Source organism: Pleurodeles waltl, chromosome 4_2 (genome assembly GCF_031143425.1).
Source record: "Pleurodeles waltl isolate 20211129_DDA chromosome 4_2, aPleWal1.hap1.20221129, whole genome shotgun sequence".
In the NCBI taxonomy this organism is placed as follows: Eukaryota; Metazoa; Chordata; class Amphibia; order Caudata; family Salamandridae; genus Pleurodeles; species Pleurodeles waltl.
The window spans coordinates 1,033,217,479-1,033,243,216 of NC_090443.1; the positions used below are offsets into that span (position 1 = coordinate 1,033,217,479).

A 25,738-nucleotide genomic window follows, 5' to 3' on the forward strand; every position below is an offset into this window, starting at 1 on the left:
CTATATGATCACTTTCCGTGGGAAGTGGGCATAACTTTGCCCCAGAATTCGTAAGTATGTCATCACAAGGATGACTACTTCTAAAATATCGTGTCCACCTCGCAGTAGCCCACCTCAGGGGTGGTACTAGCCTGGGGTGGCACGCCTGCCTAGCTACTTTTCCCACCTGCCCAGGTGTAAGATGGGCTCTGAATGGGGTGTGGGGGAAGTGGCTTCCTCTCATGTGAGGGGAGCCAGATTTGTATTTCAAGGGAGGCAGCCCTTTGAGGCTTGTCGCCTTAGGAAGACTAATCAGCAGGTCATGCTATGGGAGGGGGTGTTACACCCTCTTCCCAGACAGGCTTTTGTTCTGGGCCTTCTGTGAGCAGAAGGCTCTCACCCCAGGGGTCTATAACGGTGTCTCGGGTGGCAGGCTGGTAGAAACCAGTCAGGGAGCACACCAGAAGCTGGTAGGGCTTCAGGGGGCACTTCTAAGGTGCCCTCTAGGTGCTTGTAGTGGTAAATATAACACCGGCATCTGTGTGGATTCAACAATATGAGATGTTTGATATCAAAGATCCCTATCTTCAGTGAGGCCATCATGTAGGTGGGGAACTTGTATTCACCAGGGTCCAGTACACGGTTTAATATGGCTTCTCTGGTCACTTGCACTCGCAGTAACGGAACTGACCAGCACAGAGGCATATCTGCTCATGCACATGTGTCCTCACATGTAAGCACCCTGCCTTAGGGCTGCCAGGCTTGCTGTAGGGGTGACTTACAAATATTACATGCAGTGGAGGGGAACATGGCACGCAAGGATGTGTGACATGTGTTTTCACTTTTGTCTGCACCAAGACACGCAGCCTGCAGTGGCAGTCAGTCATGTGCTTGGTGAGGGGTTCCTTAGGGTGGCACAATTAGTGATGCAGACCTTAGGCACCCTCTTTAGCACCCCAGGCCCTAGGTACCCGGGGTACCATTTACTAGGGACTTACAGAGGGTGCTAAAGGATTTTCCAATTGGTCAGTTTAGGGGGATGAACACTGGCACTGGGGACCTGGTTGGCAGGAACCCAGTGCACTTCAGTCAAGGTTGCATCATATACCAGGCAAAAAGTGTGTGTGTGAGTTACAAAGTAACTATGTAACTGTATTCCACTTTGACCAAAGCTTTCTTGAAAAAGTTCCTAAGTGTCAAATTGCCTGAATTTGCCAGTGTTCTTTTGTGGTTAGGTGAAAAGTCTTAAATTATTGTTCCGCCTAAAATCTATATCTCCAGAACCCTCAAGTGGATCTTATTCATTTTGGTGTCCATAAATTCATAAAAAAATAAGCTATATTTATAAATTGGTGTTGGATTTCTTGAGAGTCAAGTTCCTTTCAGTTGTTCTGATGATAATTTAAATGCTTTACACATGTTCCTTTGTTGAAGTCGGACTGCTCAGAGCCAGCGCTACCCAGGGCTGAGCTAAGGATTGACAGAATGCTTGACGCACCTTAGGAGGGTTAGCAGTGTATGACACGCTGAGGTCTCACAACAACGCCACATAATACACCCCATTTCCTCACAGCCCGCATTTAAAATATGTGCACAGTACCTTAAAAGAAAAAGATCTGAATGAATAAATACTAACTGGGACAATGGTGAACATCTATCCTGGGGGAACAGACAGTAAGCGAGCAGTAATTCTGGACACTTTTGGGTGTGGAAGACACATGCACCATTTAAACTAAACTGTACAACTAACATGTTTTATAAGCATGCAACACAAGGCATGTTTGAAGCACCAGACTTAGCACCACAGGGAGACCACAAAAGGAAGCTTGTGTTCACAGCAGACAAGTGCCAGAACTGATGTAGACGTGCATGGCCACGATTCATGGTCTTCCCCTTAGCCCACACCTGGTGACTCAAAAAATGTTTGCACTGATACATGGCCTCTCTTTCACAGGTGCAACGTACTCTGCCCATGGAACATACTAGGTACCCAGACAAATCATGTTAGACAGAATCTCCTAGAGGTGCACTGTCAGGGTCACTGCAACTGATCCCCGGAGCCCTGGCAGTTCATTGATCAGGTCATTAATATTATAGCAGAAGCTGCCATTTCTGTAGAAGTCGTCATTCTGAAGGACATGCTACCCTTGAGCACATTAGAAGGATCTGCAAGCTGGCACATGCTGGACAAAAGCAAACCGAGGGAACTTATGTTGGTCCCAGGACCGATAGACTGTGGAATAAGAGGTAGCATGCTGCCTAATGTGCCATGGGGCAAGCTAAGCAACCGCTACCGCTGCTGTCACACCATCTCACTAAGAAAGAGAGCCCCACTTATGAGCACACCAGATGGACCTGAGGCACTGGTCACGAGTGGATGAGTATAGCCACGATTCCAAGAAAGAGTTGTCTCCGTAGAGATGGCACTACCCAATTTGGAGAAGATGCTTGCCACCGATGGCTTTCCCAAAGAAATCAAAACGTACATTGAATCACTCTTAACTTGTTGTGACTTTTACTGATATTTCAAAAAAACTCTGAAATCACTATAACAGAATGGCCACAAAGTGTCAAGCCAATAGTGAGTATGAGCTGTGCATCCTCAATAAAGTAATAGGACCTGGCACAGAGTAGAAGGCCAAACATTAGAACTCTCCACCTGTCGGGGGCAGGCGATGGGGTCAGGACACCACTTCAACCTTTTTGACAACAGTCTCAGCGGTGAAGGGAACTATGCTGATGCTCCTTGATGTGATGTCAATGACACCTAAAAAGCGTCAGCATTCAGGAGGCTCCTCAGAAACACCAGGTGAGGCTTCACACGGCAAAAAAAGCAGACTCGGACACTCGGACAGACCGCTGCAGTCAAACTAGGGGTTTTCTGTACTGTTGTAGAAGCCTCATTAAGAGCTTCAGCTTGAAAGCTTGTTGGCCCTCCACTTCCTACAGCCTTTTGTAGTCAAATGAAAGTCAGAATTCAGAAAGGGGGAGCCTCTGACAAAGACCAGGCAGACACAGGAGATATCGTATCATTGTTCCGCCTCACAGGAAATGCAGAAAGAGCAAAATATTAATGGAAAGGATCAATCTTCTGTAGAAAAAAAATGTTAACCTACATAAGCTGGAGTGCCAGAGAGATGCAGAACCTCTCAGTAACTCACAGCTCAGGACAAGAAGAAATGATACTGTACAGCAGAAAGCCCCTGGGAGAGGTGCAAGTACCTTACCATTATTTATTTGCTGATTTACCTCACTGTATTAGGTCATCCAAACAAGCTGTCTTTGGACACCAGGGACTAATCATCAATCAAGTACAATGTTGGTGGAAATAGCTGGGTGTGTGAAGTTAATACTCGCTCAAAAATGAGACTCTGCTTTACTGGCTCGGTTCAAGACCCACTGTACACTATTTCCAACCCAATCCTGAGATATAGAAAACTTAGATATTGGAATACTCTACCAATCTGACCGAAGCCTTTTCACCTATGGTCACGTCCACAAGCATTTAAAATCCTGCATATTTTAACCTCCTATTTAGGGCTAGTTGGTTGGTCTAACTCACGTTTTCTTTGATCGTGCTAAGAATACTTATAAAACAACAGGATCCAACTTTCACTTTGGGTGAATCTGGCACCGAGCAGTGCACCCAGTTTAAAAACAGCATTTGCAATGCAATAGGCCTCACATTTACTTGAGATGGAGCTAATGGCATGGTAAATGCATAACTGGACTTTTTTTGCCACATGAATTGGTCAACCCTGATGTATATTTTGGTCCTTTCTGCCACATAATTTCAGTGGTCCTGTGTATAACTAAAGGCCTAGTAAGCCTACTGAAATTTTTTTTTTTTTTCAACAAGGCTCTTAAAACACAAACTACTCCCAGGTGCAAAACATATTTACTTGGCAGTTGGTACAGGCGACATTGCCTGCGGGACACTGAATAGTTGTACTCCAAGAATGTGTGCTTACTGGATCACTGTCCCTTTACTGCAGTCTGGGGAGTCAAACAAAACTCCCGTGATTTTTCACACTCTTGAGAAGAGCCACCTCACATGGTATTAATGATCCTCAGTCAGTCTTAAACTGAAATATTTGTTATAACATATTGACCATTGTACAGCATAATCAATTGTTAGCTCTCCTCGAGGTTAGTGTTATAAATAAATGCACACACAGCTCAAGTTTCACAGACTCAAACGTGTAGTTAATTTAGTCAGGTTTCCGCTTTGTATTTGCAGCTTGTAGCAGATTATAAAAATAACGTGCTACAAGACCCAGAATGCAAAGAAGAAACCAACTAAATATGCAAATCACACATCAAACTAGGGAGCATGACAACTTTACGAATACCACTCCCAAGGCTGTTTTCCAGCTTGTATCATGTTATAACAGTAAAAAAATAAAAGTCCTCGAATGAACCAGTGTGCTGCACAGAAAGTGTACTAAGCAGATCAGAGTGCATATAATGTAAAAACGATACAGCCGATCGAGTTGGCGCTCCGAGCGCCGTGGCGGCCAAGAGAGCATACTTTTGTCTAGTGGAAGCTTGGAGTCCTCATAAGGTAGCACACAGGGTTAATGCGCCTGCTGCAAAGAACGTGTTCTAGGCAAATCACAAAGTGCATGCAATGTAAAAATACCAGAATAACTCTGGTGATTTATGTTCTTTCTGGAGAGAGAACGTACTTTTATCTATTGGAAGCTTGGAGTCATTGTTAGGTAGCGCACAGGGTTAATACACCTGCTGCAAAGACTGTGTACTAAGCAGATCAGAGTGCATATAATGTAAAAACGACACCTGATTGAGTTCTCGCTCCGAGCGCCGTGGCGGCCACGAAGCGGAGATTAAAGAAAAAAGTAGTTCGCCCACGCTTAAGTATGTCAGCAATTGTGAAATTATCCCTGTAACAGGGTCGGTATCCAAGGCAGTAACCAAACCGCCTCAAGGCAGGACAAACAAAGCATTTACAAATGACATCAAGTGATTTTTGAAAGGCAAGCCCATGAACGAATGAAAGTGATGGGCATGATTAAAAGTCCACAATACTTACAACAGGTCAAAGCACTTGCGCGCCATCGACCTAAAAAAGGATTGCGCTTCGGGCCATCCGGTGTTTCTATAATGTGAATGTGGAGATTCTAAAAGGCGGAGCCCCAATGTGGCTGCACAAAATGTTTTAGTAATTTCAAAATTCTGAGCACATGTAGGGTTGGCCTGCTAATCCTTCATTTAGCATGGCAGTACTCTTCTCAAAATGTGAAAACAGCAAAATTCTTGAATTTAATGAGGCTGAGAGTCTTGGCACATTGTCGACTACCTTTGGATATTGTGAACAGCACCATTAGTAAAAGGCTGACTGGCTGCTTGAAGCCACTAGTCCGTCTTTCACTCCAGGCAGTGTTCCGGCCTACCCTTAAAGAGGGAGCAGGGATCCCCCTCAGCGGTGCACCTCCACTATGGACAGTGCTCTAGTGAAAGGCAGACGAGGCAGAGCACTCCATAAGGGGCACATCTCCATGTGAACAACGTTCTAGTGAAAGGTGGACTGGATGTTTGAAGCCACAGGTCTGTCTTTCACGCTAGGTGGCATGACGCGGCCTCACCCTGAAAGGGGCTCCTGCACCCACATCTCTAATATGGCACATGTGCTAAGGCAATCATGAGAGCACAAGTTCTGCACCGCGGGATCCACATTACAGAAGGGGCTGCACAAGCCTCTGCAGCTCTATCTGTTCCTTTATAGTGCCCAGAGGGCACTAAAAGCATGTTTAAATACCAGTTGCACCCTCCCTCGGGGGCACTGGGCATAACACACTCTTAGTTGCAGTCTAGTAATCGATAAATTCAGATTGAGTAAGAAGGATGATGGAGTGCAAAGATATTGGACAGGCATGCTTAGATGTTCTTGGTTTTCAAAGAAGGTACTGGAGAGTACTGGTCAGCTGGTCTTGCAGACAGGGGCTAGGTCTGCACAAGTGAGAATCTGGCATTGCTGACACTGCAGAGGGACAGCTTGTTAGAAGTTCTTTGATAACTAGGTTCTTACTGCAGTTTTGAAGGAAGGCAGCCAGACAGTGGTACTGATGCAAGTTTATAGGGTAAAGGTAGCCACCCTATCTAAACAAGTAACTTTCCTTGAATCTGCCAAAAAGAATGATGTATAGAAAATGTTGAGAGAATGGGGTCAGAGATCCATACCAAAGCTCCTGAATAAAAATTAAGGCACGGTCAGGAGTGAAAGAAAATAAAAAATACGATTTTTGTAAACAAAAAGGCAATAACTACAACAGAAAAGAGAAGAAGGAATCAAAAGGACTAAAGCAAAAGAAAACTTTAGCAAACTAATAACTCTGAAGCTTTGCAGTGATGGAAAACAAATCAAAATTGGTAGCGGAGAGCGGAGTTTTTGCAAAGTGACTGTAAAGAAATGGCTCCCTGTTGCAGTTACCCCCCACTTTTTGCCTGATACTGATGCTGACTTGACTGAGAAGAGTGCTGGGACCCTGCTAACCAGGCCCCAGCACCAGTGTTCCTTCACCTAAAATGTACCATTGTATCCACAATTGGCACACCCTGGCATTCAGATAAGTCCCTTGTAACTGGTACTTCTAGTACCAAGGGCCCTGATGCCAAGGAAGGTCTCTAAGGGCTGCAGCATGTCTTATGCCACCCTAGGGACCTCTCACTCAGCACAGACACACTGCTTGCCAGCTTGTGTGTGCTAGTGAGGACAAAACGAGTAAGTCGACATGGCACTCCCCTCAGGGTGCCATGCCAGCCTCTCACTGCCTATGCAGTATAGGTAAGACACCCCTCTAGCAGGCCTTACAGCCCTAAGGCAGGGTGCACTATACCATAGGTGAGGGTACCAGTGCATGAGCATGGTACCCCTACAGTGTCTAAACAAAACCTTAGACATTGTAAGTGCAGGGTAGCCATAAGAGTATATGGTCTGGGAGTTTGTCAACCACGAACTCCACAGCACCATAATGGCTACACTGAAAACTGGGAAGTTTGGTATCAAACTTCTCAGCACAATAAATGCACACTGATGCCAGTGTACATTTTATTGTAAAATACACCCCAGAGGGCACCTTAGAGGTGCCCCCTGAAACTTAACCGACTATCTGTGTAGGCTGACTAGTTTTAGCAGCCTGCCACAAACCGAGACATGTTGCTGGCCCCATGGGGAGAGTGCCTTTGTCACTCTGAGGCCAGTAACAAAGCCTGCACTGGGTGGAGATGCTAACACCTCCCCCAGGCAGGAATTGTCACACCTGGCGGTGAGCCTCAAAAGCTCACCTCCTTTGTGCCAACCCAGCAGGACACTCCAGCTAGTGGAGTTGCCCGCCCCCTCCGGCCAGGCCCCACTTTTGGCGGCAAGGCCGGAGAAGATAATGAGAAAAACAAGGAGGAGTCACTGGCCAGTCAGGACAGCCCCTAAGGTGTCCTGAGCTGAAGTGACTCTAACTTTTAGAAATCCTCCATCTTGCAGATGGAGGATTCCCCCAATAGGGTTAGGATTGTGACCCCCTCCCCTTGGGAGGAGGCACAAAGAGGGTGTACCCACCCTCAGGGCTAGTAGCCATTGGCTACTAACCCCCCAGACCTAAACACGCCCTTAAATTTAGTATTTAAGGGCTACCCTGAACCCTAGAAAATTAGATTCCTGCAACTACAAGAAGAAGGACTGCCTAGCTGAAAACCCCTGCAGCGGAAGACCAGAAGACGACAACTGCCTTGGCTCCAGAAACTCACCGGCCTGTCTCCTGCCTTCCAAAGATCCTGCTCCAGCGACGCCTTCCAAAGGGACCAGCGACCTCGACATCCTCTGAGGACGGCTCCTGCTTCGAAAAGACAAGAAACTCCCGAGGACAGCGGACCTGCTCCAAGAAAAGCTGCAACTTTGTTTCCAGCAGCTTTAAAGAACCCTGCAAGCTCCCCGCAAGAAGCGTGAGACTTGCAACACTGCACCCGGCGACCCCGACTCGGCTGGTGGCGATCCAACACCTCAGGAGGGACCCCAGGACTACTCTAAGACTGTGAGTACAAAAACCTGTCCCCCCTGAGCCCCCACAGCGCCGCCTGCAGAGGGAATCCCGAGGCTTCCCCTGACCGCGACTCTTCGAATCCAAAGTCCCGACACCTGGGAGAGACCCTGCACCCGCAGCCCCCAGGACCTGAAGGACCGGACTTTCACTGGAGAAGTGACCCCCAGGAGTCCCTCTCCCTTGACCAAGTGGAGGTTTCCCCGAGGAACCCCCCCCTTGCCTGCCTGCAGCGCTGAAGAGATCCCTAGATCTCCCATTGACTTCCATTACAAACCCGACGCTTGTTTCTACACTGCACCCGGCCGCCCCCGCGCTGCTGAGGGTGAAATTCCTGTGTGGGCTTGTGTCCCCCCCCGGTGCCCTACAAAACCCCTCTGGTCTGCCCTCCGAAGACGCTGGTACTTACCTGCAAGCAGACCGGAACCGGGGCACCCCCTTCTCTCCATTCTAGCCTATGTGTTTTGGGCACCACTTTGAACTCTGCACCTGACCGGCCCTGAGCTGCTGGTGTGGTGACTTTGGGGTTGCTCTGAACCCCCAACGGTGGGCTACCTTGTACCAAGAACTAAGCCCTGTAAGTGTCTTACTTACCTGGTTAACCTAACAAATACTTACCTCCCCTAGGAACTGTGAAAATTGCACTAAGTGTCCACTTTTAAAACAGCTATTTGTGAATAACTTGAAAAGTATACATGCAATTTTTATGATTTAAAGTTCCTAAAGTACTTACCTGCAATACCTTTCGAATGAGATATTACATGTAGAATTTGAACCTGTGGTTCTTAAAATAAACTAAGAAAAGATATTTTTCTATACAAAAACCTATTGGCTGGATTTGTCTCTGAGTGTGTGTACCTCATTTATTGTCTATGTGTATGTACAACAAATGCTTAACACTACTCCTTGGATAAGCCTACTGCTCGACCACACTACCACAAAATAGAGCATTAGTATTATCTCTTTTTGCCACTATCTTACCTCTAAGGGGAACCCTTGGACTCTGTGCATACTATTCCTTACTTTGAAATAGTGCATACAGAGACAACTTCCTACAGTGACTCTATGACATGGGAGTTACACCTTTCTACAAATATTCCCCCAGAAAGAATTACCTTACAGAGAGCAGTTAGAGCAGGAGAAGAAGGGGCTAGAAAAAGATGGGACAAGGGGGAAGAAGTAATGAAGGAACAGGAGGAAAGAGTCGGAGACAGCAGAGGTAAGTGAGCGAAAGGAAAATAAATAAGGGCATGTGTAGAAGAGTCTGGGAGAGCAAATGAAAACACAAAAGCAGGGACAAAGTGATAGCGAGACAATGGAAGGGCGAGTGAACTAGACGCAGAGAAAGATAACAGAAAGAAGTGGAACAGCAAAGCGTGCGGAGAGGGGCCTGAAAGTTAGGGGGTGGTGGGAGGAAGAGATCTGGACTGAATGCAGAAATGGGGCATGGGCAGACTTCCCAGCAGGTACTCAGCCTGGTTTTCTTCCTCTCTGCACTGCAATGATGCATTACATCCCACCCCCTTCCACCACTGCGTTGCACTGCCAGAACCCTTAAGGAGTGACCCCTTCTTACCTTGGCTTCATACCCGCTGATGGATTCCATCTTCTCTGACCGCCAGCCCCAGATCCCGGACCTGTTCCTGAGGAGGCAGTAGAGGAGACATATTGACCAGAGGACTCCTAAGCAATCATCATGATGGGACAAACACCATCACACATGCATGCATCTTCTGCCAATGCAGCTCCACTTTGGAGTGACCTCTATGTCTCCATCTCTCCCACAAAAAGTCACAATGAATGCTACATGCAAGGAAAGAATGATGGAAGGCACACACTCTCCCCTCTGTCCGCCTCTCTCAAAGAAAGAGGACGGGCAATGGGACTAATAAACCATCACTGATGTTCACATAGCTTTCCCCTTACGCAGTCACCCTTCCCCGCCCTATTGCACCTCTGGCACCACAACGCATACTCACCGCTCAAAGGAGACATGCTTGGTGTCCAGATGAGTAGCAACGATGGGTGCTGTGAGGCGATTCGCCACGTGCTCCTCAGAGGGCTTCATGGCGGGCAGCATGAGGTCCGGATCATGCAGAGCGAGGGACAAGGTCTCCGTGTACACCACTTGCTTATCATGGTCCACTTCCATCACTACAGCGCCGTCCTCTGTGGGGAACAAAATCAGACGGCTGAGTGGCAAGCACTTCTCCCTCAGTAAATACTCTTACAGGTCTGCGGAAGGGACAGACACCAGTGGACAACTTTCAGGCCATCACGGTCACCTGTCAGCACAATATACACATCTGGGGCTTCACCGAAATGTACAGCCCCAGCAGTTCCAGAAGTGATGAGTGGCATGGCAGCCTCTTGAGACACAGCCAGATTATCAAGGAATAGTCCTGCTGCAAAACAGGGGTGGAGGGGTGTAGGAAGTTGGCTCTGTATGTGCTATTTCAAAGTAAGGAATAGCATGCACAGAGTCCAAGGGTTCCCCTTAGAGGTAAAATAGTGGTAAAAATAGATAATACTAATGCTCTATTTTGTGGTAGTGTGGTCGAGCAGTAGGCTTATCCAAGGAGTAGTGGTAAGCATTTGTTGTACCTACACATAGACAATAAATGAGGTACACACACTCAGAGACAAATCCAGCCAATAGGTTTTTATATAGAAAAATATCTTTTCTTAGTTTATTTTAAGAACCACAGGTTCAAATTCTACATGTAATATCTCATTCGAAAGGTATTGCAGGTAAGTACTTTAGGAACTTCAAATCATCAAAATTGCATGTATACTTTTCAAGTTTTTGACAAATAGCTGTTTTAAAAGTGGACACTTAGTGCAATTTTCACAGTTCCTAGGGGAGGTAAGTATTTGTTAGGTTAACCAGGTAAGTAAGACACTTACAGGGCTTAGTTCTTGGTCCAAGGTAGCCCACCGTTGGGGGTTCAGAGCAACCCCAAAGTCACCACACCAGCAGCTCAGGGCCGGTCAGGTGCAGAGTTCAAAGTGGTGCCCAAACCACATAGGCTAGAATGGAGAGAAGGGGGTGCCCCGGTTCCGGTCTGCTTGCAGGTAAGTACCCGCGTCTTCGGAGGGCAGACCAGGGGGGTTTTGTAGGGCACCGGGGGGGACACAAGTCCACACAGAGCTTTCACCCTCAGCAGCGCGGGGGCGGCCGGGTGCAGTGTAGAAACAAGCGTCGGGTTTTCAATGTTAGTCTATGAGAGATCTCGGGATCTCTTCAGCGCTGCAGGCAGGCAAGGGGGGGGATTCCTCGGGGAAACCTCCACTTGGGCGAGGGAGAGGGACTCCTGGGGGTCACTCCTCCAGTGAAAGTCCGGTCCTTCAGGTCCTGGGGGCTGCGGGTGCAGGGTCTCTCCCAGGCGTCGGGACTTTAGGTTCAAAGAGTCGCGGTCAGGGGAAGCCTCGGGATTCCCTCTGCAGGCGGCGCTGTGGGGGCTCAGGGGGGACAGGTTTTGGTACTCACAGTATCAGAGTAGTCCTGGGGTCCCTCCTGAGGTGTTGGATCGCCACCAGCCGAGTCGGGGTCGCCGGGTGCAGTGTGGCAAGTCTCACGCTTCTTGCGGGGAGCTTGCAGGGTTCTTTAAAGCTGCTGGAAACAAAGTTGCAGCTTTTCTTGGAGCAGGTCCGCTGTCCTCGGGAGTTTCTTGTCTTTTCGAAGCAGGGGCAGTCCTCAGAGGATGTCGAGGTCGCTGGTCCCTTTGGAAGGCGTCGCTGGAGCAGGATCTTTGGAAGGCAGGAGACAGGCCGGTGAGTTTCTGGAGCCAAGGCAGTTGTCGTCTTCTGGTCTTCCGCTGCAGGGGTTTTCAGCTGGGCAGTCCTTCTTCTTGTAGTTGCAGGAATCTGATTTTCTAGGGTTCAGGGTAGCCCTTAAATACTAAATTTAAGGGCGTGTTTAGGTCTGGGGGGTTAGTAGCCAATGGCTACTAGCCCTGAGGGTGGGTACACCCTCTTTGTGCCTCCTCCCAAGGGGAGGGGGTCACAATCCTAACCCTATTGGGGGAATCCTCCATCTGCAAGATGGAGGATTTCTAAAAGTTAGAGTCACTTCAGCTCAGGACACCTTAGGGGCTGTCCTGACTGGCCAGTGACTCCTCCTTGTTGCTTTCTTTGTTCCCTCCAGCCTTGCCGCCAAAAGTGGGGGCCGTGGCCGGAGGGGGCGGGCAACTCCACTAAGCTGGAGTGCCCTGCTGGGCGGTGACAAAGGGGTGAGCCTTTGAGGCTCACCGCCAGGTGTCACAGCTCTTGCCTGGGGGAGGTGTTAGCATCTCCACCCAGTGCAGGCTTTGTTACTGGCCTCAGAGTGACAAAGGCACTCTCCCCATGGGGCCAGCAACATGTCTCTGGTGTGGCAGGCTGCTGGAACTAGTCAGCCTACACAGACAGTCGGTTAAGTTTCAGGGGGCACCTCTAAGGTGCCCTCTGGGGTGTATTTTACAATAAAATGTACACTGGCATCAGTGTGCATTTATTGTGCTGAGAAGTTTGATACCAAACTTCCCAGTTTTCAGTGTAGCCATTATGGTGCTGTGGAGTTCGTGTTTGACAGACTCCCAGACCATATACTCTTATGGCTACCCTGCACTTACAATGTCTAAGGTTTTGTTTAGACACTGTAGGGGTACCATGCTCATGCACTGGTACCCTCACCTATGGTATAGTGCACCCTGCCTTAGGGCTGTAAGGCCTGCTAGAGGGGTGTCTTACCTATACTGCATAGGCAGTGAGAGGCTGGCATGGCACCCTGAGGGGAGTGCCATGTCGACTTACTCGTTTTGTCCTCACTAGCACACACAAGCTGGCAAGCAGTGTGTCTGTGCTGAGTGAGAGGTCTCCAGGGTGGCATAAGACATGCTGCAGCCCTTAGAGACCTTCCTTGGCATCAGGGCCCTTGGTACTAGAAGTACCAGTTACAAGGGACTTATCTGAATGCCAGGGTGTGCCAATTGTGGATACAATGGTACATTTTAGGTGAAGGAACACTGGTGCTGGGGCCTGGTTAGCAGGGTCCCAGCACACTTCTCAGTCAAGTCAGCATCAGTATCAGGCAAAAAGTGGGGGGTAACTGCAACAGGGAGCCATTTCTTTACACAAGCCCCCCCCAGCCCACAGGCCAGGAGACTCAGCCCAAGCTGGGAGAGTCTTCCTAGTCTGTCAGGCGGGGAAGAGTAGGAGAAATAGGCTGGTTAGTTGCAGGGCCTACTCTGCCTTACATCCTTCTGTTCAGGTCATTCCCTTTGGGGAACTGACCTACTTCCACAGTGATAGGACCTAGTCTGAACTGCCTCTTGTCTGCCTCTTCAATGTCTCCACCCATTCTTTCTATTTTGGTCTTAGAGGTATCCACCTCTACTAACCTTATCTTGGCCAGGGTTACCCCTAGCTTACCCAGAGAGGTTACCCAGAGCTGGAGTAACCCCACCATGACCAATAGGGTCAGGGGGCCTAACTTGCTATTTGGCATGGGGTCAGACCACCATGCTAAGGATAGTGCAGCCATAAAGGCTAACACCCAGCAGAGGCCACTGACAGCTGTCAGTGCCCAGAACCACACCTTTAGCTCTTCACCTAAAAGGGAAGGGGCTAAGTTACAGGCCTCTTTGGGTTCAGGTTGCCTGTCTGCTGTATTAGAGTGGGGGGTTACCACATCTTGTAGTAAACACCCTTCTTCCACTCTTTCTTCTGTTAGCTGAGGAGCCACCCACTCAGGTTTAACAGTTGCCTGACTAGCCAGGACTTCTTGTGGGTCAGGTTGGACTTTATCAGGGCCATTTTTGGAGTTCTCCCCTACTGGAGCAGAATCTCCTTGGCTTGCTGTAACCTTGGCTAAAGGTTGTCCACCCTTCCTACTCTGTTTTCTTTTCTTCTTCTTCTGGGGCCTGCTTGTATTTACTGCAGAGGCAGGACTTCCAGAATCCTTGGGAGAGGACTGGCACTGGACCAGTTCCTCTCTTGGGCTCTGACTAACCTCTGGGTAGTCATTTCCAAGGAGACAATCAAGGGGGAGGTCTGTACTGACTACTACCCTTCTCCAGCTAAGAGTGCCACCCACTTCTATGGGCACTAAAGCCACAGGCCTCTTAGTGACCCTGTCTAGGCTAACTCTTACCCTGGCAGTCTCACCTGGGATGTACTGGTTTGAGAGCACCAGCCTGTCATGCACAATAGTGTGACTGGCACAAGTGTCTCTCAGGGCAGTGGTTGGGATTCCATTCACCAGTAGGTGGTGGAAGTGTCTACTTCCCTCTGGAATCTCCAACTCACCTGTTGGGCCCTGTTTCCAGTTGAAGGCTAGGAAGACCTCCTCATCTGAGGAGTCATCTCCCATGGCTACACTGGTTACCCCTGGAATTTTGTTCTGGGGTTTGTTTTTGGGACAAGAAGTGTCCTTGGTGTGGTGCCCAGACTGTTTACAGTTGTGGCACCATGCCTTAGTGGCATCCCAGTTCTTACCCTGGTACCCACCTTTGTTTTGGGTTGTGTCTTGGGGCCCACCCACCTGTTCTGGTTTTTGGGGGCCTACAGAGGACTCTTTTTCTTTGTTTCTAGTGTCACCCACTTTCTCCTGGGGAGTTTTTGTAACCCCTTTCTTTTGGTCACCCCCAGTGGAAGTTTTGGTTACCCTAGTCTTGACCCAGTGGTCTGCCTTCTTTCCCAATTCTTGGGGAGAAATTGGACCTAGGTCTACCAGATACTGATGCAACTTTTCATTGAAGCAGTTACTTAAAATGTGTTCTTTCATAAACAAATTATAAAGCCCAACATAGTCACACACTTCATTTCCAGTTAACCAACCATCTAGTGTTTTTACTGAGTAGTCTACAAAATCAACCCAGGTCTGGCTCGAGGATTTTTGAGCCCCCCTGAATCTAATTCTATACTCCTCAGTGGAGAATCCAAAGCCCTCAATCAGGGTACCCTTCATGAGGTCATAAGATTCTGCATCTTTTCCAGAGAGTGTGAGGAGTCTATCCCTACACTTTCCAGTGAACATTTCCCAAAGGAGAGAACCCCAGTGAGATCTGTTTACTTTTCTGGTTACACAAGCCCTCTCAAAAGCTGTGAACCATTTGGTGATGTCATCACCATCTTCATATTTTGTTACAATCCCTTTGGGGATTTTTAGGATGTCAGGAGAATCTCTGACCCTATTTAAGTTGCTGCCACCATCGATGGGACCTAGGCCCATCTCTTTTCTTTCCCTTTCTATGGCTAGGAGCTGCTTTTCCAAAGCCAATCTTTTGACCATCCTGGCTAACAGGGGGTCATCTTCACTGGAGTTATCCTCAGTGATTTCAGAGGTGTTGGTCTCTCCTGTGAGGGAACCAGCACCTCTGACTATTATTTTTGGAGTCAGGGTTTGAGGGACCCTGTTCTCCCTAGATAGGACTGGTAGGGGGGAATTTTCCTCCAAGTCACTATCCTCTTCCTCTGAGTTGCCACCCTCAGAGGGGTTGGCCTTTTCAAACTCTGCCAAAAGCTCCTGGAGCTGTATTTTGGTAGGTTTGGGGCCCATTGTTATTTTCTTTATTTTACAGAGTGACCTTAGCTCCCTCATCTTAAGATGGAGGTAAGGTGTGGTGTCGAGTTCCACCACAGTCACATCTGTGCTAGACATTTTGCTTCTAAAAGTTGGAATACTTTTTAAGAATCTACAACTGGTTCTAGAATCTAATTCAAACTTTTACAAACTTTTAAACTCTAAAAGAAATGCTAAACAGGATCTAACACAAGGCCCTAGCAGGTCTTTTAAGAATTTAGAAAACTTTTCAAATTGCAAAAATCAATTTCTAATGACAATTTTGGAATTTGTCGTGTGATCAGGTATTGGCTGAGTAGTCCAGCAAATGCAAAGTCTTGTACCCCACCGCTGATCCACCAATGTAGGAAGTTGGCTCTGTATGTGCTATTTCAAAGTAAGGAATAGCATGCACAGAGTCCAAGGGTTCCCCTTAGAGGTAAAATAGTGGTAAAAATAGATAATACTAATGCTCTATTTTGTGGTAGTGTGGTCGAGCAGTAGGCTTATCCAAGGAGTAGTGTTAAGCATTTGTTGTACCTACACATAGACAATAAATGAGGTACACACACTCAGAGACAAATCCAGCCAATAGGTTTTTATATAGAAAAATATCTTTTCTTAGTTTATTTTAAGAACCACAGGTTCAAATTCTACATGTAATATCTCATTCGAAAGGTATTGCAGGTAAGTACTTTAGGAACTTCAAATCATCAAAATTGCATGTATACTTTTCAAGTTATTGACAAATAGCTGTTTTAAAAGTGGACACTTAGTGCAATTTTCACAGTTCCTAGGGGAGGTAAGTATTTGTTAGGTTAACCAGGTAAGTAAGACACTTACAGGGCTTAGTTCTTGGTCCAAGGTAGCCCACCGTTGGGGGTTCAGAGCAACCCCAAAGTCACCACACCAGCAGCTCAGGGCCGGTCAGGTGCAGAGTTCAAAGTGGTGCCCAAACCACATAGGCTAGAATGGAGAGAAGGGGGTGCCCCGGTTCCGGTCTGCTTGCAGGTAAGTACCCGCGTCTTCGGAGGGCAGACCAGGGGGGTTTTGTAGGGCACCGGGGGGGACACAAGTCCACACAGAGCTTTCACCCTCAGCAGCGCGGGGGCGGCCGGGTGCAGTGTAGAAACAAGCGTCGGGTTTTCAATGTTAGTCTATGAGAGATCTCGGGATCTCTTCAGCGCTGCAGGCAGGCAAGGGGGGGGATTCCTCGGGGAAACCTCCACTTGGGCGAGGGAGAGGGACTCCTGGGGGTCACTCCTCCAGTGAAAGTCCGGTCCTTCAGGTCCTGGGGGCTGCGGGTGCAGGGTCTCTCCCAGGCGTCGGGACTTTAGGTTCAAAGAGTCGCGGTCAGGGGAAGCCTCGGGATTCCCTCTGCAGGCGGCGCTGTGGGGGCTCAGGGGGGACAGGTTTTGGTACTCACAGTATCAGAGTAGTCCTGGGGTCCCTCCTGAGGTGTTGGATCGCCACCAGCCGAGTCGGGGTCGCCGGGTGCAGTGTGGCAAGTCTCACGCTTCTTGCGGGGAGCTTGCAGGGTTCTTTAAAGCTGCTGGAAACAAAGTTGCAGCTTTTCTTGGAGCAGGTCCGCTGTCCTCGGGAGTTTCTTGTCTTTTCGAAGCAGGGGCAGTCCTCAGAGGATGTCGAGGTCGCTGGTCCCTTTGGAAGGCGTCGCTGGAGCAGGATCTTTGGAAGGCAGGAGACAGGCCGGTGAGTTTCTGGAGCCAAGGCAGTTGTCGTCTTCTGGTCTTCCGCTGCAGGGGTTTTCAGCTGGGCAGTCCTTCTTCTTGTAGTTGCAGGAATCTGATTTTCTAGGGTTCAGGGTAGCCCTTAAATACTAAATTTAAGGGCGTGTTTAGGTCTGGGGGGTTAGTAGCCAATGGCTACTAGCCCTGAGGGTGGGTACACCCTCTTTGTGCCTCCTCCCAAGGGGAGGGGGTCACAATCCTAACCCTATTGGGGGAATCCTCCATCTGCAAGATGGAGGATTTCTAAAAGTTAGAGTCACTTCAGCTCAGGACACCTTAGGGGCTGTCCTGACTGGCCAGTGACTCCTCCTTGTTGCTTTCTTTGTTCCCTCCAGCCTTGCCGCCAAAAGTGGGGGCCGTGGCCGGAGGGGGCGGGCAACTCCACTAAGCTGGAGTGCCCTGCTGGGCGGTGACAAAGGGGTGAGCCTTTGAGGCTCACCGCCAGGTGTCACAGCTCTTGCCTGGGGGAGGTGTTAGCATCTCCACCCAGTGCAGGCTTTGTTACTGGCCTCAGAGTGACAAAGGCACTCTCCCCATGGGGCCAGCAACATGTCTCTGGTGTGGCAGGCTGCTGGAACTAGTCAGCCTACACAGACAGTCGGTTAAGTTTCAGGGGGCACCTCTAAGGTGCCCTCTGGGGTGTATTTTACAATAAAATGTACACTGGCATCAGTGTGCATTTATTGTGCTGAGAAGTTTGATACCAAACTTCCCAGTTTTCAGTGTAGCCATTATGGTGCTGTGGAGTTCGTGTTTGACAGACTCCCAGACCATATACTCTTATGGCTACCCTGCACTTACAATGTCTAAGGTTTTGTTTAGACACTGTAGGGGTACCATGCTCATGCACTGGTACCCTCACCTATGGTATAGTGCACCCTGCCTTAGGGCTGTAAGGCCTGCTAGAGGGGTGTCTTACCTATACTGCATAGGCAGTGAGAGGCTGGCATGGCACCCTGAGGGGAGTGCCATGTCGACTTACTCGTTTTGTCCTCACTAGCACACACAAGCTGGCAAGCAGTGTGTCTGTGCTGAGTGAGAGGTCTCCAGGGTGGCATAAGACATGCTGCAGCCCTTAGAGACCTTCCTTGGCATCAGGGCCCTTGGTACTAGAAGTACCAGTTACAAGGGACTTATCTGAATGCCAGGGTGTGCCAATTGTGGATACAATGGTACATTTTAGGTGAAGGAACACTGGTGCTGGGGCCTGGTTAGCAGGGTCCCAGCACACTTCTCAGTCAAGTCAGCATCAGTATCAGGCAAAAAGTGGGGGGTAACTGCAACAGGGAGCCATTTCTTTACAAGGGGTAACTTGCATAGCGGAGGAGAGGGTACAAGCAGGAGCTAAATATCAGGCATTGTAATCAATGTATAGCACATCCACAATCTGTAGTTCTCTTCTGGACAAGAAGAAACAGACATGGTGTGGGATGGAGTGGGGCAGTGTTGGGGACATGCACTTCCAGGTCATCGTTCCTCTCAACCAACTTATTTCTGACCCCAGATTACATGTTCTCTGCCCCTCTGCTTCAACACTCACTTCAGGTAAAGAATGCTCTATGAACGCCTGGGATATAGTTAAGGCTCCCGGTTTTATGGTATTATTTTTTTTGACATTTCAGTCTGTGTAGGAAGTTGGCTCTGTATGCACTATTTCAAAGTAAGGAATAGTATGCACAGAGTCCAAGGGTTCCCCTTAGAGGTAAGATAGTGGCAAAAAGAGATAATACTAATGCTCTATTTTGTGGTAGTGTGGTCGAGCAGTAGGCTTATCAAAGGAGTAGTGTTAAGCATTTGTTGTACATACACACAGGCAATAAATGAGGAACACACACGCAGAGACAAATCCAGCCAATAGGTTTTGTTATAGAAAAATATATTTTCTTAGTTTATTTTAAGAACCACAGGTTCAAATTCTACATGTAATATCTAATTTGAAAGGTATTGCAGGTAAGTACTTTAGGAACTTTGAATCATTACTGTAAGGAAATGCCTCCTTGGCATGGTTACCCCCTGACTTTTTGCCTTTGCTGATGCTATGTTTTGAATTGAAAGTGTGCTGAGGCCTGCTAACCAGGCCCCAGCACCAGTGTTCTTTCCCTAACCTGTGCTTTTGATTCCACAATTGGCACACCCTGGCATCCAGATAAGTCCCTTGTAACTGGTACCTCTGGTACCAAGGGCCCTGATGCCAGGGAAGGTCTCTAAGGGCTGCAGCATGTATTATGCCACCCTAAGACACCCCTCACTCAGCACAGACACACTGCTTACCAGCTTGTGTGTGCTAGTGAGAACAAAATGAGTAAGTCGACATGGCACTCCCCTCAGGGTGCCATGCCAGCCTCTCACTGCCTATGCAGTATAGGTAAGACACCCCTCTAGCAGGCCTTACAGCCCTAAGGCAGGGTGCACTATACCATAGGTGAGGGTACCAGTGCATGAGCACTGTGCCCCTACAGTGTCAAAGCAAAACCTTAGACATTGTAAGTGCAGGGTAGCCATAAGAGTATATGGTCTGGGAGTCTGTTTTACACGAACCCCACAGCACCATAATGACTACACTGAAAACTGGGAAGTTTGGTATCAAACTTCTCAGCACAATAAATGCACACTGATGCCAGTGTACATTTTATTGTAAAATACACCACAGAGGGCACCTTAGAGGTGCCCCCTGAAACTTAACCGACTATCTGTGTAGGCTGACTGGTTCCAGCAGCCTGCCACACTAGAGACATGTTGCTGGCCCCATGGGGAGAGTGCCTTTGTCACTCTGAGGCCAGTAACAAAGCCTGCACTGGGTGGAGATGCTAACACCTCCCCCAGGCAGGAGCTGTAACACCTGGCGGTGAGCCTCAAAGGCTCACCCCTTTGTCACAGCCCCGCAGGACACTCCAGCTAGTGGAGTTGCCCGCCCCCTCCGGCCCCGGCCCCCACTTTTGGCGGCGAGGCCGGAGAAAATAATGAGAATAACAAGGAGGAGTCACTGGCCAGTCAGGACAGCCCCTAAGGTGTCCTGAGCTGAGGTGACTCTAACTTTTAGAAATCCTCCATCTTGCAGATGGAGGATTCCCCCAATAGGATTAGGGATGTGACCCCCTCCCCTTGGGAGGAGGCACAAAGAGGGTGTACCCACCCTCAGGGCTAGTAGCCATTGGCTACTAACCCCCAGACCTAAACACGCCCTTAAATTTAGTATTTAAGGGCTTCCCTGAACCTAAAGATTTAGATTCCTGCAACTACAAGAAGAAGGACTGCCGAGCTGAAAGACCCCTGCAGAGGAAGACCAGAAGACACCAACTGCCTTGGCCCCAGACTTACCGGCCTGTCTCCTGCCTTCCAAAGAACCTGCTCCAGCGACGCTTTCCAAGGGACCAGCGACCTCTGATTCCTCTGAGGACTGCCCTGCTTCGAAAAAGACAAGAAACTCCCGAGGACAGCGGCACTGCTCCAAAAGAACTGCAACTTTGTTACAAGGAGCAGATTTAAAGACCCCTGCAATTCCCCACAAGAAGCGTGAGACTTGCAACACTGCACCCGGCGACCCCGACTCGACTGGTGGAGAACAACCAACTCAGGGAGGACTCTCCGGCGACTCTACGACTGTGAGTAACCAAAGTTGTCCCCCCTGAGCCCCCACAGCGACGCCTGCAGAGGGAATCCCCAGGCTCCCCCTGACCGCGACTGTCTGAACTCCATTTCCCGACGGCTGGAAAAGGCCCTGCACCCGCAGCCCCCAGCCCCTAAAGAAACGGAACTTCTGTGCAGGAGTGACCCCCAGGAGGCCCTCTCCCTTGCCCAGGTGGTGGCTACCCCGAGGAGCCCCCCCCTTGCCTGCATCGCTGAAGAGACCCCTTGGTCTCCCATTGAAACCTGAAGGAAACCCGACGCGTGTTTGCACACTGCACCCGGCCGCCCCCGCGCTGCTGAGGGTGTACTTTCTGTGCTACTTTGTGTCCCCCCCGGTGCCCTACAAAACCCCCCTGGTCTGCCCTCCGAAGACGCGGGTACTTACCTGCTGGCAGACTGGAACCGGGGCACCCCCTTCTCTCCATTATAGCCTATGTGTTTTGGGCACCTCTTTGACCTTTGCACCTGACCGGCCCTGAGCTGCTGGTGTGATAACTTTGGGGTTGCTCTGAACCCCCAACGGTGGGCTACCTTGGACCAAAAACTGAGAACTGTAAGTGACTTACTTACCTGTGAAAACTAACAATAACTTACCTCCCCCAGGAACTGTGAAAATTGCACTAAGTGTCCACTTTTAAAACAGCTTATTGTGTTTTATGACAAAAGTATTCATGCTAATGTAATGATTCAAAGTTCCTAGAGTACTTACCTGCAATACCTTCCAAACAAGCTATTACATGTGAAATTTGAACCTGTGGTTCTTAAAATAAACTAAGAAAAGATATTTTTCTATAACAAAACCTATTGGCTGGATTTGTCTCTGAGTGTGTGTACCTCATTTATTGTCTATGTGTATGTACAACAAATGCTTAACACTACTCCTTGGATAAGCCTACTGCTCGACCACACTACCACAAAATAGAGCATTAGTATTATCTCTTTTTACCACTATTTTACCTCTAAGGGGAACCCTTGGACTCTGTGCATGCTATTCCTTACTTTGAAATAGCACATACAGAGCCAACTTCCTACATTGGTGGATCAGCGGTGGGGTACAAGACTTTGCATTTGCTGGACTACTCAGCCAATACCTGATCACACGACAAATTCCAAAATTGTCATTAGAAATTGATTTTTGCAAATTGAAAAGTTTTCTAAATTCTTAAAAGTCCTGCTAGGGCCTTGTGTTAGTCCCTGTTAGCATTTCTTTTAGAGTTTAAAAGTTTGTAAAAGTTTGAATTAGATTCTAGAACTAGTTTTAGATTCTTAAAAGCATTCCAACTTTTAGAAGAATAATGTCTAGTAAAGAGATGAATGTGGTGGAACTCGACACCACACCTTACCTCCATCTCCAGATGAAAGAGCTAAGGTCACTCTGTAACATAAGAAAAATAACAATGGGCTCCAGAACTACCAAAGTACAGCTCCAGGAGCTGTTGGCAGAGTATGATAGAGCCAACCCCTCTGTGGATAACACAGAGGAGGATGACAGTGAACTGGAGGAAGAATCCCCTCCACCAGTCCTATCTAGGGAGAACAGGGCTTCTCAAGCCCTGACTCCAAAAATAATAGTCAGAGATGCTGGCTCCCTCACAGGAGGGTCCAGCCTCTCTGAAATCACTGAGGATAACCCCAGTGAAGAGGACATCCAGTTAGCCAGGATGGCCAAAAGATTGGCTTTGGAAAAACAGATCCTAGCCATAGAAAGGGAAAGACAAGAGATGGGCCTAGGACCCACCAATGGTGGCAGCAACATAACTAGGGTCAGAGATTCTCCTGACACGTTGAAAATCCCCAAAGGGATTGTAACTAAATATGAAGATGGTGATGACATCACCAAATGGTTCACAGCTTTTGAGAGGGCTTGTGAAACCAGAAAAGTGAACAAATCTCACTGGGGTGCTCTCCTTTGGGAAATGTTCACAGGAAAGTGTAGGGATAGACTCCTCACACTCTCTAAAAAAGATGCAGAATCTTATGACCTCATGAAGGGTACCCTGATTGAGGGCTTTGGATTCTCCACTGAGGAGTATAGGATTAGATTCAGGGGGGCTCAAAAATCCTCGAGCCAGACCTGGGTTGACTTTGTAGACTACTCAGTAAAAACACTAGATGGTTGGATTCAAGGCAATGGTGTAAATGATTATGACGGGCTGTACAATTTATTTGTGAAAGAACACCTATTAAGTAATTGTTTCAATGATAAACTGCATCAGCATCTGGTGGACCTAGGACCAATTTCTCCCCAAGAATTGGGAAAGAAGGCGGACCATTGGGTCAAGACTAGGGTGTCCAAAACTTCCACAGGGGGTGACCAAAAGAAAGAGGTCACAAAACCTCCCCAGGGGAAAGGTGGTGAGACAGCCAAAAACAAAGATAGTAAAGAGTCTTCTACAGGCCCCCAAAAACCTGCACAGGAGGGTGGGCCCAGAGCCTCTTCACAAAACAATTCTGGGTACAAGGGTAAAAACTTTGATCCCAAAAAGGCCTGGTGTCGTAACTGTAGTCAGTCTGGACACCAAACTGGAGACAAGGCCTGTCCCAAGAAAGATACCACTTCTAACTCCCATCCAGATAAAACTGGAATGGCCAGTCTCCAAGTGGGATCAACAGTGTGCCCAGAGCAAATCAGGTGTCACACTGAAGCTACATTAGTCTCTGAGGGTGGGGTGGATTTAGCCACACTGGCTGCCTGGCCCCCTAACATGCAAAAATACAGGCAGCAGCTCTTAATTAATGGGACAAGTGTAGAGGGCCTGAGGGATACAGGTGCCAGTGTCACCATGGTGACAGAGAAACTGGTTTCCCCTGGCCAATACCTGGCTGGACAAACTTATCCAGTCACCAACGCTGACAATCAGACTAAAGTACATCCCATGGCTATGGTAAATTTAGAGTGGGGAGGGGTCAAAGGCCTGAAACAGGTGGTGGTCTCCTCAAATATCCCAGTAGACTGTTTGCTTGGAAATGACCTGGAGTCCTCAGCATGGGCTGAGGTAGAACTGAAAACCCATGCAGCCATGCTCGGTATCCCTGAACTGGAGTGTGTCAAGACTAGGGCACAGTGCAAGGCACAGGGTGAAAAAGTAGAGCTGGAGTCTGGAAAAATGGCCCAGCCTACCAAGAGAAAAGGAAAGTCAGCTGGGAAACCAGCTGCAACACAACACCAAAAAGAGAACCTCTCTTCTCAGGAAGAAGTTCTGCCCTCTGAGGGAACTGAGCCTATGGAGCTGGAACCTTATCAGGTTGAGCTCTTGGGCCCAGGGGGACCCTCAAGGGAAGAGTTGTGTAAGGGACAAGAAACCTGTCCCTCTCTTGAAGGCCTTAGGCAGCAAGCTGCTGAAGAGTCCAAAGGCAAGAAAAATGGAACACATAGGGTCTATTGGGAAGATGGACTCCTGTACACTGAGGCAAGAGATCCCAAACCTGGTGCCACTAGGAGAGTGGTAGTGCCTCAGGGTTTCAGAGAGTTTATTCTGACCTTAGCCCAAGATATTCCCCTTGCTGGGCATTTGGGACAAACCAAGACGTGGGAGAGGTTAGTCAACCACTTCTACTGGCCCAATATGTCCCAGAAGGTTAAGGAGTTTTGCCTCTCCTGCCCCACCTGTCAATCCAGTGGTAAGACAGGTGGGCATCCAAAGGCCCCCCTCATTCCACTTCCAGTGGTGGGGGTCCCCTTTGAAAGAGTGGGTGTGGACATAGTTGGTCCACTAGAACCTCCCACAGCCTCAGGAAATATGTACATCCTAGTAGTAGGGGATCATGCTACTAGGTATCCTGAAGCTATTCCCCTTAGGTCGACTACTGCCCCTGCAGTAGCCAAGGCCCTCATTGGTATCTTTACCAGAGTGGGTTTCCCTAAGGAGGTGGTGTCTGACAGAGGTACCAACTTCATGTCAGCATACCTAAAACACATGTGGAATGAGTGTGGAGTGACTTACAAATTCACTACACCATACCATCCACAAACTAATGGCTTAGTTGAGAGATTCAACAAGACATTAAAAGGCATGATCATGGGTCTCCCAGAAAAACTCAAAAGGAGATGGGATGTCCTCCTGCCATGTCTGCTTTTCGCTTACACAGAGGTGCCTCAGAAGGGAGTAGGATTCTCACCCTTTGAACTTCTGTTTGGCCACCCTGTAAGGGGACCACTTGCTCTTGTTAAAGAACGCTGGGAGAGACCTCTTCATGAGCCTAAACAAGACATAGTGGACTATGTACTTGGCCTTCGCTCAAGGATGGCAGAGTACATGGAAAAGGTAAGTAAAAACCTTGAGGCCAGCCAACAACTCCAGAAGTTGTGGTATGACCAAAAGGCTGCACTGGTTGAATTTCAACCAGGGCAGAAAGTCTGGGTTCTGGAGCCTGTGGCTCCCAGGGCACTTCAGGACAAATGGAGTGGCCCTTACCCAGTACGAGAGAGGAAGAGTCAGGTCACCTACCTGGTGGACCTGGGCACAAGCAGGAGCCCCAAGAGGGTGATCCATGTGAACCGCCTTAAGCTCTTCCATGACAGGGCTGATGTAAATCTGTTGATGGTAACAGATGAGGACCAGGAAGCTGAGAGTGAACCTCTCCCTGATCTCCTCTCATCAGACCCTAAAGATGGCTCAGTAGATGGAGTGATCTACTCAGACACCCTCTCTAGCCAACAGCAGTCTGACTGCAGGAAGGTCCTGCAGCAGTTTGCTGAACTCTTTTCCCTAACCCCTGGACAGACACACCTGTGTACCCATGATGTGGACACAGGAGACAGCATGCCTGTCAAAAACAAAATATTTAGA

General features: G+C 48.6%; 1 protein-coding gene across 1 annotated transcript in view; it reads right to left on the reverse strand.

Moving 5' to 3' along the window:
* ANKRD13D (ankyrin repeat domain 13D) overlaps positions 1 to 25,738 on the reverse strand; it is a 344,260-nt gene that overhangs the window by 203,659 nt on the left and 114,863 nt on the right. The window contains exons 6-7 of the mRNA XM_069232941.1: positions 10,010 to 10,199; positions 9,607 to 9,673 (exon numbers count right to left, since the gene is read on the reverse strand). Of these exons, the coding sequence (XP_069089042.1) occupies positions 9,607 to 9,673; positions 10,010 to 10,199 (257 nt within the window). The remainder of the gene's footprint in view (positions 1 to 9,606; positions 9,674 to 10,009; positions 10,200 to 25,738) is intronic.